General features: G+C 40.9%; 1 protein-coding gene across 1 annotated transcript in view; it reads left to right on the forward strand.

Annotated features, from left to right (window-relative positions):
• BTBD9 (BTB domain containing 9) overlaps positions 1-15171 on the forward strand; it is a 143627-nt gene that overhangs the window by 111389 nt on the left and 17067 nt on the right. Inside the window, exon 11 of the mRNA XM_088052755.1 lies at positions 13747-13825. Coding sequence (XP_087908881.1) covers positions 13747-13825 — 79 coding nt within the window. The remainder of the gene's footprint in view (positions 1-13746; positions 13826-15171) is intronic.

Here is a 15171-nt window from a genome sequence, read left to right on the forward strand (position 1 = left end):
TGGTCTCACCAGGAGGCTTGTAGGATTGAATTCCATTTTTGGACTGGCACATGAGCTATTTTTTTAATTTCAGCAGCCAATCCTTTTATTGTTTCTCCGTAATCGTCTATTTCCATACAACACTCGGATTCGTTGTATCTGCCACACACTCCTCCCTCCTCGGCTAGCAAATAATCGAGAGCTAGTCTGTTTTGGTACACAAAAGCTCTCATTTGTGAATGTTGTTTGGCTAGGAGTTCTAGGGCTTCTGAAGTGTGGTTAGAAACTATCTCTACCACCGCTTGTAATCTGATAAGTCTGTTGAGGAGATAAATGGGGGTTCTGTACCCCCAGCTGCTATCGTTTGCCTAAGTAGCGGGCCCGTAATATTGAATGATCCTTTTGGCAGGTCATTCTTCCTCGTTCTACTTCTGGTTGCCTCCCGCTATTGGTAGTTTCCGTTTTAATTCCCTCCTTTGTCTGTTTAATGTCTCAAAGAGAGGGGCTCAATGATTTACTCTCTGTTTTAGGTAGAGTAAAGAAAAAGGGCCGAATTATTCCAAGTGTGCAGGATCCTTTCCATTTTCTGGGTAGCTCGCTGTATGCCTTTTTCCACATATCCAATATATACTATCAGGAGCTTCCCAACCCTTGTTCAACTTTGCCGGATCATCCCAATATTCCTTCAATCCTATTAGCTCATGGAAGGGATTGGCCCCAGAGTTTTTGTACCAGCAAAGTTCAATTATTTCCATCCATTCACAGTTATTCCCCCGGGAGCGACTCCAATAGCCCGCGGGTGGTTCAGGTTGCCAGGTTTTTGTTTTGCTTTCCGAATTCACCGTGAGTGTGCTTACACACGGGGTATAGCCTACTAAATCAGTGAATTCTTTTCCCTCTGGTCTTTGTTTTGTTTTTGATATTTTAGAGCCTTCTCATTTTTAGAAGTTGCTCTGGGGTTAGTTCCTCTCCCTTCCAAGGCTATCTTTCAGCTGATTTTAAACCACCACAGATCCAACAGTTAGATAGACCTAATTCTGTGGCTATTTCTTGCATTAGATCTATGAAAAGATTCTGGTTGGGGTTTGGCAACCCCCAATTGCTGTATTGTTTCTCTAATTGCTCATAATGTTCACTAAGAGAGTTAAGCCTCTCCTGTTCTAGCCTCTTTTTCCGAGCTTCCGCTTCTTGCCTCTTTAACTCTAGGGTTAGTTGTTTTATTTTGTTTTCAGGGTCCACCCCTTCCTCATCCCTGGAGAAGCAGAATACTTGGTTGAATTGCAAACATACCCGGTCATCACTACTTTTTAACAAATCAAGGATTATCGGTTCATTATTAAAAAAAGCCTTTTCTTCATGTTTTAAATTTCTACCTTCCCAATATACCTTCCCTCTCATGGTACACATTTTCAAATTCGCTTTATTGTAACATAAAGGGTTAACCGCATAATATGCCAAAAAGGTGGATTGTCTTTTCCCCCCTATCTAGACCGTTTTGTTACATTGACTGCAGATTGGAATTGGGGGAATCATTCCCACTTCTCTCCTATACCTGAAATGGGAAGTTTCAGTCTTTCTTTTCATAGGAGTTTTAGACTGCCCGTTCTTAAGCCTTGCCCCTGAGTGGTAACACTAGACCTTCCCCTTTAATTCACAAAGATTATACTGAGTGCTGTTAGACAAACAACGTTCCGGAGGACAGTAGTTAACTATTCGTCTGGTATCTGTGGCAGTCTGACACTGCTCACACTTCTCCAGGAGACGCTCCCCCGGAGGTACTTCGGGAATCATTCTCTCGGCTAAGCACACGGCTAGACTCAGGACAGTCAGGATTCCCCACCGGTGTATCCCTCTGCCTTGCCCTTCGCCCGTATAGAAATATACGGCGGGGATTACCATCTTCTCGGCAGCAAGGATATTCTTCAGGGGCCCTTGTAGTCCTAATGGCGTACTTTCTCTTGAAAGCAGCCCACCGAGACGACTTAATTGTGTCTGTCCTGCTCGGTACCTTGACTGTCTTTTGGCACTCAATTTTTAAAGTTTTTGCTTTGGAGTCTAGTTTACCTCTAATCCCCTTTTGAAAAAGCAGGTACCACTCAGGAGAGTCAAGTTCTAAAAACCCCGCCCGGGTGACAAGTATTAAGAAACGGCTAGTCAGCTCCTGTTCTTTAGTCAGACAATTGGTACACAGTCTCTTAGGTTTGTACTCTCCCCAACAGTGGGTTACTCAAATTTGTTTACAACAAGCACATTTAAAATGTATAAATGGAAAACAATCACAGTTTGCGTTGATGTAACTTATCTGGTCTGCAGCTCTACGATTTTAGAACAATCATGTACTAATTTTTCTGAATAGAAACTGAGCAGGATTTTTGTGCAGTGGTTTTCAATTCTAAACCGGGTGAGCTGATTAAGATGGCTTCATATTTTAGAAGCCTGGAATCAGTCAGCCACTTCTTTGCTTTTTGCTGCAATATGTTTTTCACATCGTGGGGAGTGTAAACTACCAGGGGAGGAAAAGTTATTTACCTTGCTTCTCTTATTAACAGAGCCACTGTTACAATTGCTGGTAAACACGTAGGCCAACCCCGACTGATTGGATCTAAGATCTTTGAAGCCTATAGGCTTCCCTTTGTCTGCCCATTCCTGAGTCAGGATTCCCTGTGTTGTTTGTTTACTCACATTCACGAACAACTGGAATTCTTTATTCGTATCTGGTAGAGTTAGTACCGGGGCAGTCATAAGAACAGTTTTTAATTTCTGGAAATTAGACTCATCCTGTTCAGTCTACTTCAGCCTGTCAGTGTTTAATCTTTCATACAAAAACTTCACTTTTTCACTGAAACCCTCAATCCACTGCCTGCAATATCCCAAGAGCCCTAGAATTTGTCTAATTTGCCTTTTTGTTTTTGGTGCAGGCAATGCAAGGATGCCTGCTACCCTCTCCGGGTCTAATTTTTTCCTTGAGATATCCAATGTCTGAGGTATTTTATTTTTTATTTCAGGCTCTGTGAATTGCAGCTTGGATTTTGATACTTTCAAACTTTTCTTTCTTAGAAAGTTTAACAAGGCAATCGTGCTTTTCTTCACACTCTCTTCAGTCGGTCCAGCTATTAGCAAGTCATCTACATACTGTGAAAGCTTTGTCCTGTCCTCAAGAGCAAATTGGGTTAACATTTGTTCTAAAGCTTGTCTGAAAAGGTTCGGAGACTCTACAAACTCCTGGGGGAGGACCGTCCACCTTAGCTGTTGCTTACGGTTTGTATCTGGGTCCTCCCACTGAAATGCAAAATAATCTCTACTCCTTTCATCTAGAGGGCAAGTCTAAAAAGCATCTTTCAAATTAATCACACTATACCACACATCTTCTGGTGTGAGTCTATTTAGTAAAGTATAGGGGTTGGCCACCACCGGGAATCTAGTCCGGGTCCTAGCGTTTACCGCTCGTAGGTCCTGGACTAATCGGACGCTACCATCCGTCTTTTTACAGCCAGGATGGGGGTGTTGTGTTGAGACATGCAAGGCTCTAAAGTACCCCCGTTTAGGAGGTCATCAATTATTTGTTTCAACTCCCTTCTCTCTTTGAATGCTATACTTCAGGGTTTATTTTCTCTTCATTTTTAGGAGTCAACTTAAATATTTTCACTACTAATTCAGAATTTTTAATCAAGATATTAATTCTTAAAGCAACAATCATGTCCCTTCCCAGTAAATTGTAATCTGCTTCTTCTACTAATAGCAAATTCCCTAAGCAAATTTTATTTTCAGATTCTATTTCCACATCTTTTATTATAGGTACTTCAAAGGGGTCTCCCTTTGCACCGATTACAAAAACTTTTTCTCTGCTTGCCACACATCTGTATGGTAATTTCTGCAGAGTACTTCTCTCTGCCCCAGTATTTACAAGAAAACTTACCACTTGTCGTTGGGGTCCCACTTTTAACTTTATCAAGGGCTCTTTGGATGTTCTGGTCTTCAAATTAAAGAGCCCCTGACACCCTTAGTCTTCCTGAAAAATTTTCTCATCCTTTAATTTTTGTTTACAATTTCGCTGAATGTGTCCTACCTTTTTACAGTAGTAGCATTCAGGGGGTTCTTTCCATGGGGTCGGGGCTGCCCGGTGAGAACCTCGACCTTTCCCGGGTAGTGATTTAAACTTACCCTGCATCTGTTTTTGTTTCTGGACCTCTTTTACCGCTGTTACTAAAATTCTAGCTTGCGATTTCTGCTTCTCATCTTCTCTTCTCATGTACACTTTTTGAGCTTCCCTTAGGAGCTCCTGAAGACTTTTATCTTGCCACCCCTCAATCTTTTCTAATTTCCTCCTAATATCTTCCCAAGATTTAGCAACAAATTGTGTTTTTAACAGAACTTCCCCCATAGGAGAGTTCGGGTCAGTCCCAGAATAAATCTGTAAACTTCGCCGTAATCTCTCGATCTATTCAGTGGGTGGTTCTTTTTTTCCTTGACACTCTCTAAAAACTTTGCTAATATTCTGGCCCCTAGGGACCGCTTCTCTTACACCTTGTACAATCATGCTCCTTAAATCCATCATGTTCCGTCTGCCTTCCTCCGTCTGTGCATTCCAGCTCGGGCTTGCGCTAGGCCATTTCTGGTTACCTGGCATCCCCTGTGGATTGCGTCTGTCTCAGTCTCTGATCCCGGCTTGTTTAATCATTTCCCTTTCCTCCGGATTAAACAGTGATCTCAGGATTGCCATAAGATCGTCAAAGGTATAAATGCTACTCCCTAAAAATTCATCTAACCTCTCAGCCACTCCGAGAGGGTCATCTAACAACCGCCCCATCTCTTTTTAAATGCTCTTACATCTCCAGAGTTAAGGGGGACATTCACAAAACCGATCACTCCCGGGGCCGTCGGTACTTCCCTAAGAGGGAACAACCGGTGCCCCTCTTCACTCTCTCCCCATTCATTATCTATCATTCTTGCTTTTAAACGGGTTCTACTTGCGGGAGGGGAATTGGTGATTGTGGGTTGCCTCCCCGTTATTAATTGTGGGAACTCTGCCGCCACCCGGCTGATGGGAGGAGTCCCCTCCGTTGTATGGGAGGGTCCCGGTTGTGGCGGCCGGACCGGCAGGGACGGATAGGGTGTTCCCCAGCCTTGTGCAGAAAAAAACCTCCGAGGAGGTTGCTGTGGTTACGGTGTTTACAGGCGGGGAAAGGGGAAGGGCTGCCGGCATTGCTGCTGGCCCTGACTCTCCCGCTTGAGACACACGTATCTCAGTGGGTTGGTCTCGGGGGCCCAAGGGTGCTGTGGGCATTACTTGATCTGCAGAGGAAGGTCCCGCTGGTCCTCGATACGGGGGTGGTAAGTGATCGAGGGGTTCCCAGGACTCAGCTCTCGACTCACGTTTTTCTTTTTGCTTTATTGGAAATAGCCTTACTCTGACATTTACCCAGAGCTTAGCGTATTCCCTCTCCTCAGGATCTGAGGGGACTTTGTTCTCCACATAGGAGAACAACTTGTTACACGTCCATTTTTCAAATGTGCCTAACACTGGCCAATTGAGGTGACTTCTCAACTCCTGTCCTCCCCAAACCTCCATACAATAATGTATTAATTTTTCCTTTGATTTCCCCTTCCTCTGGGGACAATCTTCTCAGTGTTTTAGCATCCACCCCAAGGGACTTTCCAGTGGGATGTCTGGTGATTCCTCCCCCTGATCGGAGGAATCTTTTCCTGTGCTTCTTCTTTGAAGCTTACTCTTTTTCTGCCCCATACTTCGCAAATATATTCTTACCTTTCTTCGACTTCTCCGTGAGTCGATATCAGTTTCTGCGTTGTGTACTTAGGAATCAAAATTTGCCGATACTCACCTTTCAGCGAGCTGAGCTGAGGTCTCTTGTAATCGGAACTTTTGATTCTTCCCTGGACCTCTCCCTGGGTCCGTTACTAAGAGGGTTTACCAGCCTCGAGCTCGACAAGACGTCCCTTCCCCTCTAAGTACCTTGCGATCAGTTCCCGAGACACCCTTTGGTCTCAGGTTTTACGAGTGTGTGTCGAGGGAAAAAAAACTTTCACTCTGTATCGCTTCCTTCGCGGCCGGCCAATTCCCTCGCGGGAGGATGGAAACGCGACCTTGAAGTCCGCACTCGCTTCGTGATCAGATCACGTCTCACACACTCGCCCGATCGCCCGCTCAACCAGCAGTACTTACAGCTATTTTCCTGCGTGGGTGTCCTTGTGCGCACTAGACGTTTTACGAGCAAAGTAAGCCGCGGCTTCCCGAAGGCTCCGTGCCTTCCGAGCTCTCCGATCCGGATTTATCCTTTTTATTGTGGTTTTTACCTCCGCCTAAATTTGGTTCGGATATCGGAATGAACTACGGGGGTTCTCAACTCACCAGGCCGCCAAAATCAGCGGGGGTACCCGTCCTGGGCAGCGAGATTCCCCGCAGTTTCTCCGATCCGAGTCACGGCACCAATCTGTTATAAATGCAAAGGCAGATTTGGGTTAAATAAAAACAATTTATTATAAAACAATTTCTATAAAAAATAAACAATGAGGAAAAACCACAATAAAACAAACAGCGCAGCGCTGGGTGGACAGGGGTCTATACCCAAAGGTATAGGTGTTCCCAAATCCACGAAGGAGGGTAAACTGTCCGGGGTTTTTATAGGGATTTTTAGCCTTGAGGCCAAATTCCAGGCAGGCACCATTCATCAACAGTCCTTGATTGTCGTATGAATTGATTTCCTGGCGTTGGAGAATAGAGTCGAATGGACGTCCGGACCGAGTCTCCTCATATGTAAAGAAATTCTGAGTGGCTCTTGATTTCATTGTGGTTCAGGCCATCCGGATGGGATGGCTGGATCCGGGTTGGAGCCGATGGATATTTCGGCTGGATTTTTCCTTTTGTTTACCTGATGGCTTCCTCCAACGGTAGCCCGCAAGGCGGGGTGTTCAGGTCCGGTGATGAATATCTCGTCGGAGCCTCTCCGTGTTGGCTTGATGTTTCGTGTCCTGTCTATTCTTCCCCGTTGATGGTCACCGAGCCTGTCCTTGTCAGTTTGATGAGTTTTTGTCCTGTCAGCTTGATGGGCCGTGTCCTGTCTATTCTTTTTCGTTGATGGGCGCCGGCTAGGATCGTTATCCTTTGAGTGGGAATTCGTGGCTAGATCTGGGAAGGGCTTGTATGTCATACTGTACTTTATATTTTATATCATTATTGTTATATACATTTATTTAGATTTCTACGAATTTTTACAAGTTCATTTCTCACATTTGTAAAGACAAATCCATCATTCCTCTCAATGTGCACATTGAAAATGTACGTGCTTAGCCTGAAGCAAGCCTTGATATGAATATGATATGGTTATTACAGCTTGATGAATGTTAATTACGTGTAACAGCTTTCTCTTTTGTCTGACATCTTTGGCCTGAACTGAGTTTCAGCTCTGATCAGTGCTGCTTTGGTAAGCCCAGTGTGGTAGAATTCTGTAGTGCCACTGGCTCATTAGAAAACCTGAAAAAAATATTGTTGGGGGTTGGGTTTCTTTCTTTTGTACTTACGGAATTTTTTTACCCATAAGTTGCTAGGAAGCTAACTATTGAGTACTTATGGGTGCTTAAGAAAAACAGAGGAGTGGCCAAACTCAGGAGATGGGGGAGGGCATACTTGGAGATTTGGACAGGAAAAAAAAAGAAAATGATAAGGGCTGAGCAGCTGCTACGGCTCTCGCTTTGGGTTTCGGAGGAGGACGGGCAAGCTGTTGCGTACTGTGAAAAGAATTCAGTCACCGCCGGAGCCCAGTCGTGTACTACGTCGTCCTTTCTGTGGCACTGCTCCGAGCTTTTGCTGCACTGTAGCCCCGCCACCCTCCTGCCTGCCGAGGCCTCCCGTGGTTCCAGCTACAGCTCCAGAGCTTCTGATACATCTGATACACCCTGGGATTTTTGCTCATTCCTGCCGGCCCAGCTTGCTGTTTCCGTAAGTCCTGCTGGAACACTGGGATCGACTGCCCCAGTGGGGTTTGTGCAGCAAAGCCTCTCTCCCATCCTTTTCCCCGTCCTGGCCAAGCCGCCATTACCGCGTACTCCCTGCGCCCGCGCCCCAGGAGAATCACTGCACCTGCCCTGTCCCCTGGGAGCACCAGCGCCCCTGCTGGCCCGAAACTGCACTGAGAGGAAAGTGCCTGCAGCCGAGAAGTGTCACTGCGTTGCTGGTTCTGTTAATGCCATAGTTGTTGTTTGTATTATTATACATACTAGTAAAGAATTGTTATTCCTATCCCCGTATATTTTCCTGAGAGCCAGTTAACTTCAAAATTATAATAATTTGGAGGGGGCTGGTTTACATTTTTTCATTTCAAGGGATGTTTCTGCCTTCCTTAGCAGACACCCATCTTTCAAACCAAGACAAATGTAAACTTCCACTTCTTTATTAATTTGTTTTTTTCTGGAAGAGAAGGAAATAATGAGGAAGAATCACTATTTATGTCCTTTATGTGTAATAAATCTTTAGAAAGATAGCAGGTTTTCTTAGAAATAACTAGGAAAATATTCCAAAATATGCTGAAAAAAAACGATTATATTTTATAGGAGGTGAATTGCTATTTTGGAGCTATAGTTTAAGGAATAGCAAGACATTATTTTAATTCACCTGGACATCAGAATTTCTTGCATTCTTATTGCAATAACCTAATAAGGAAAAAGACAAGAAGAAATATTAAAGTGGGGTGGATTCTAGTGGTCTTTTTCCTTCCTATGCATGGAGTATGGTGAAGAGATTGTGAGGTGCACAAAGCCATCAGGTTTTCAGCTGTTGCCGTTGGAGAGGTGAAAATTCTTGGGCCAAGAGTCTGTTTATATGTTTAAACAGAGAAAGTGATTTTCATTGCAAGGAGCTCTGAGAGAGGCAGAGTCGGAGAATAAGAGAGCAAAAGATAATTACCTAAATTATGTTCAGGCTATTATAGAAGACGAATATAGTTAAAATGTAATTAAAAATGACAGCCTCACAGGATGCAAGCATGGCTTTGGAATGCTAATCATCAATTACTGTGTCTCCTTAGGGGAGTCAGGCAGAACAAGAGAGTTAGAAGTCGTGTGGCTGAGGTGAGATGTAGAGTGTTAAACGTTTGTATGACTGTAACAAGGCTAATTTCTTTTTTAAAATGGAGCTGCTAGCCAAACAACTTGCAGTGCTGCATTTCAGCTTGAGGATCCTGGTATAAATCTGAGTAGGCTGCTAGTCCCAGGTCTTCTCTTTGAGATGGAAACCTCATCTTGATGCAGTGATTATTTCTGTTGTGAAAGCAATGACCAGAAATGCTGCAGACTGAGCCAGCTAATCTAAAACAAATCAACCAGCAAGACAGGTGTCAAAGCATAAAAAATATCAACACTGCCTGAATATTTAATAAAGCTAGGTCCTGAAAAAAATATTTGTTATAGGGCCATTAATAAGGTGTACAGAGACATAAAATGTCCAAAAGACAGCAATGTCATTTTATGAGAGAAGTAAATTCTGACAGCTTCTTTATGACTGGGTCCTAGGTAAAGACAGTAAAATATTGCCAACCATTTGAAAAATTTGTTTGTTTGGCATATGGGGAGTAAAGGTGAAGAAATGCCATCTGTAACACAGGACTATCTAATCCCAGACTAAAAATGGAGTGCTTTTGATCTGGTTTAATGCTGCTGTTCCTGGTATAGAGAGACTTACGTGTGAATCAATGCGAGAGCAATGTATAAAGTTTGGAGCAAATTTTTGTAAAGAGCATCAAAAGTAATTTTTAGAATTGAAAGAGAAGTTTGAGGAAAGTGTAAAGTAAGCACATATGCATGCATGGCAGGACTAGATAAATTACATGATTACAAAGCAATTTGCAAAATAGAATTTCTGCAGAGAAACTGAAATTATTAAAATAGTGCCAGCAGAGATAACTAGTAGTAAAAAAAGAAGGTTAAAAAAGAAATGTGAGGATTACCTATGATGTCTTTAATTGAGGAATACCACAGAAAAATTGTTACGGCTCTATACATTAATAGAACTCTAAGTGAATTTGTTATATCAGCAAAAAATACAAAAAAGAGGTCAGATACGCCTTGATAATGTTCTGTCAGTAATCTCTTTTCTCATAGGGGTATAGTTCCATGCATAAATTATCTCTTTGCTGCGTAATTATATTTATACTGTAGAGGTATTGCCTTGCATATATCGACATTTTCAAATATACTGTTGCAGTCAAATCCATGTGTCTTTCTAGTGAAAATTTTCATTGCTTATTTAAAAAATTATTCTTTCCAAATCCATTTGGCTTGTTTTCTATTTTGTTTTTCTCCTTCTTTCTAAGAAAATAAAATGAGACACCTAATTTTCTCATTATGCAATCAAGTATTAATTCTCTAGTGGCAATATTCTTGATTCTTAATAACTCTTCTACAAATTGTCTGTATTTCTGACTTTCGTTTTCCAATGAGAAAGGAATAAAATTTATACATACCTGTTATAAATGAGTAGCCAATTTGATTAATAAAAAAAGAATTTATTAAAAGAATACAATTGCGAAAAGCAACCATAAGCAAAAATCAGTTCGGCGCTGTGCCGGGCAAACAGCCCCGGGTGAGACAGGGAGGGGCTTTCTAGCACTGCTTTACCATGCTGCACAAACTGCAACAGTCCCAAGGTGCTTTTTATATGTTTTCAGGTTTTTTGGGGGTCTGTTGGAATGCACTTCTTGCAGACAAATATTCATGCTGTTTTGGGTGTATATGTTGAAATCTGGTTGGGTTTCTTGGAAATACACTTGTGCATACGAATATTCATGAGTTATAATCTTATCGGACGGAGGTTTCTTGGAAATATGCTCCTTGCAGACGCATATGCACGTTGGCCTTGCTGCATATCACTATAATCTCTTCAGAGAAGGTTTCCTGGAAATATGCTAGGATTCTTATCAGACAAGATTAAAACTTTAGCATGAATTTATTTATGCTATGTATTACAACACCGAAATAGTAGATATTCTTAGGACTGAATTTACTGAAAGTGCTATCGTACCCTCAAGATTTAATTTTTTTCCATTATATTTTAATATTATTAAAGGAGTAATTATAATCCAATCTTAAGAATAGCATTGTAGCAGAAAGTAAGGACTTGCAATGCAGTGGGAAATGAACAAACATAGGAACTGCCTGGAGGAGTTGATCTGGTAGTATGTCATCAAAACAATCTTCAGAGACCTTTTTCTCAATCTCTCTTACTATCTTTTGTGCTCTTGAGCTGAATTCCCAAATAGATGCATCCGCTTACCTAGTATCACATCATAGGACAGACAGTGGCATTTATTGCCACATTTGGAAATTCTGCACTGAGCTTTTGCAGTATGTGTCTGATCAGTGCTCAGAAAGTAGAAATAAATACAGATTCACATTCTATTCTATGGCCTCTAATTAACGTTTTTTCTTACCACAGAACATAAACTCTACATTAGTGTGTAGGGAGGCACAGGCTCTTAATACCGGCTTTGAAATTTTAAACTCTTATTTATTGCAGCTTAAAATTTTTCCAAATCACTGGAATCACTGTTTTTAACATTCTCGTTCTCCTTGTATAAAGTGTGTGTGTGTAAATGTCAAAGCATATGCATAATGCAAATTATGGCAATGCTTTTTTATGAGAAGTAGTGCTGTGATTATCTCTTTGTCCCAGCCTTTCATGTTTGGGAATTTGTAGTTCAAGGTAACAAGTTCTGTTTGCCCTTGGAGATTGACTGACTGTACTAGTGTTAATGTTAGAAGGGATCTCAAGAAGAATAAATCCCCTGTTTAGGGGGGAAACGTTCAAATCATAACAATCTTTCAGGTCTTGAAACAATCAACAAAATGGTCTGTTCCCATTTTATATTTTATTTAGAGCATAAAGAAACAACCTGAGCTTTAAAATAGAGGTATAGCTACATAAGGGATATAAATAAACCATAACATTTGGCAGATAACTGCCTACCTCTGAAGCCTGCCACAGACCATACATTTCTGTTATCATGAATGACTCTAATTATACCCATTACCTCATGGAGTAAGAGCAGTAAACTACTTGAAATTAAGATTTGATTCAGTTTGTGAACTTCTTTAAACAAATATAACCAGACAGCAGTAATAAAAGTAATAGCCAACTAAATTAAGCCAGAAATGTTATGTTTGTGACAAAAGGATAAGAGTAAAATCAAATGTTGGACAAATAGTCAGCAACCAAGCTGTTCATACTTCCAGGCTTTGGGGTAGTCTGCTGGTAGTGAGTGGTCTTCTGTTCCAGTTTTTCTTTGGTCCCATTTTTCTTGCATGAACACTTCTGACAGTATTCAGAACCCATTCTGGAAAACTATCCAGCTTTTTTCCATAGTAAGTTAATCAAGTTAGACCTAACTTCATTTTATTTCTGAAGCCTTCTGTGATAGAGTCTAGTTTGGCTGAGAAGTTAAATTCTGGAATTTTTTTTTCATGTTTTATGAATAGAAAATAATTTAAGTTTTAATGTGTTAAGTACTAAACTAGTGGAAAACTGCTGTCCAACTAAAACCTCTAGTTCCTGGTATTGTTTTTATTTCTTGTGTTTTGCTGTGAGCACAAAGTTATGGTGTCCTTTTCTTGCTGTGTATTAAGTTGCTTGAGGTGTTGTACCTCACTCAGCTGAGTATGAGTGAGGAACAAAGATTGTACTGGTCCCAATGTACCTGTAGTGTTCTCAGACTAGCCTTAAAATTATACATGAGCTCTGGAAAAGTGGTCTGTTCTCCTAACTGCCACTGTGTGAGGATGGGGAAGTGCTCACAACCTGAACTACAAATGATGCTTTGTGACATTTGTAACTTTCTGGAAGGACCTTGGCCCACACAAAGAAATCTTTGCTCCTCTTGCTCTACTGCTCCACTTAGTGTGAAAAGTTGGAGATTTTAAGTATGGATGCTAAATCTGAACCAGAGTGCCTGTAGCTATTACCGGCCACAGATCTCAGTCCTGCCTGAGAGCTAGCCTGAGAAATTCATGGGAGGATTTGAAAACAATCCTCAGAGACAGAAAACAGCCGTGCAGGTGCTGTTTGTCTGTGCTTTGTTTTCTTAGCAAGAGAAAGTCAGAGGGTGTTGTACACCACTGACCAATGATGGTGATGTAGCAGTTTACTAACCAATAAGAGTTTCCTTTCTGTACTTTCCACGAACTAGTCTATAAAACAAGGCTAAAGCAATAAACTAAGGAATTCTCCTGTTCTGACTCCCTTGAGAGTCTATGTCGTCTCTACCCAGCCGTTCCTAATTAGAGCGACATTTAAGTGGTTTGGTTTGTTTGGTTTTTTTTTTCCTACAGTTGTAATTTTCTTTAACCAAGCTCTTGTGATTCCTCGTGAGAAGTTAATAGGAGGATGCATTTACTTTTATATATCTGACCTTTTGTTTTTGTTGACTAATATTGACTGATACAGTCAATATTAGTCAAGGATTTTAGACTTTGATCCAGGCCTTTTTTCTTTGAACATTTTCTCAACTTTCAGCAATAGTATGATTGTTGTCCATGCATACAAATTATAGTGATATAAGGTATGTATGAAATTGCATAAGCAGAATCAAGACACTTAAAAATGAGCAAGCAGTGTTGGAAATTCAGGCAATTAAAAGCGTTTCTCCATTTGCCCTGTTAAGTGATAATAGTACATACTGTCACTTGAATGCATTGTGTATGTTTTATTGCAGGCTTTTGTGATTGTGTTCGATATTTGTATATCTTTCTGAATTTTCTTTGTAGATCTTGGCAAACAATCACTTTTGATAAACAACCTGCATCTTTCATCAGAATAGTTGGAACTCGCAACACAGCTAATGAGGTAAGGAACTTCTAAGAAACTGTATGTTCTTTCATGAATGTACAGGAGCACTGTTTTTCATATCTTGCAGTGAAATTGATAAGGCTTTCTCAAATGTACATACTTCATCTTTTTGCTCTGGCATTCTAGCAAAACACTTGAACAGCGTTATTATCTGTTCCTTGTTTTGACATTTCCACACTGCCATCAAATACTCCGATTGGGTTTGGTTTTAAATTAATCCTTATTTTAATGAAAAATTAAAATACCAATTTAGTGCACTAGCGAAAGGTATATGGTCTCTGATATATTTTAGATTTATCACCTGTATATTATCCTTTTAATTAATAAAACATTAAAAAATCTCATTATTCATAAGAAAATATTATTAATTTTCATTCCTACTATATCAATTGACTAATAGTAGCCAAACCAAGAGATTTTTTTCATTTATACAGAAAAAAATATTTTATCCTAGCCCATCAAGTGCAATATCATCCCATCTTTGTTTACTTGTGCTTCTATATTTTGTAATCATTGTGTATTGTCTCAGATGAAGTCCAGATTTTACTCTTGACTTCAGTATAACTATTCATAATATGTGAATTTAAGAGTATATGTATGTCTTTGTGAGATTAGGACTTAATGTGATGACATCATGAGGCACCAAAAACCACTGTTTATGTGTATAGACCTACCTGTCTATATCCTGCACAGGCAGCTCAACACCAAACATGGTACTTTGATGCTTTACACTGAGCTTGGGGTAACACTATTACATTTGGATTAATTAGAATTTGATAGCTCCAGAGGTGAGGTTTTCTGATAGTAATTTAGCATTTGGGGCTGCTGGTTCCTAAGCACTGGGAGCATCATTCAGTGGCATTGTCTGTGCCCAGTTGTAGTGCAACTACAAACAAAACTGGCAAACAAAAGCAGCACCAGATATCAACATCTCAGCCAGCTGCTGGAAAGTAGCTGACCAACCAACAGAACTGTGAATACAAATTTTTATTTTGTGTTTCTGAGCAGTGTCTCCCATCATGTGTACAGCCTTAATCACTGAGCCCTTAGAATTTGTGTCAGAAGCTACCTATGGGGTAGTACATGTGTGAAGAAGGCTTCTTCCACAACTGATCAGTATTGACAGTCTTATTTCCTCTCGTGCCAGTGTTTGTAAATTCCTATCTCTTTCTTAAAAAAGAACGAGGTGTGTTGAAAGCCCCCCGAGCTGTTCACCAGTCTTCACAGAAGTAATTGTGAATGCCGTTTATTTCTATCTTTAGCACACCTTTCATAGGGTTCTACAGGGTCTGCGGGCAGAGCAAGCTACTATTGGCTAGTACACACAAGTTTACATTTTTTCT

The sequence above is a fragment of the Pseudopodoces humilis genome, chromosome 3 (assembly GCF_049639895.1).
Source record: "Pseudopodoces humilis isolate 2021_Gansu_Grassland_sample_001 chromosome 3, ASM4963989v1, whole genome shotgun sequence".
Lineage (NCBI taxonomy): Eukaryota > Metazoa > Chordata > Aves > Passeriformes > Paridae > Pseudopodoces > Pseudopodoces humilis.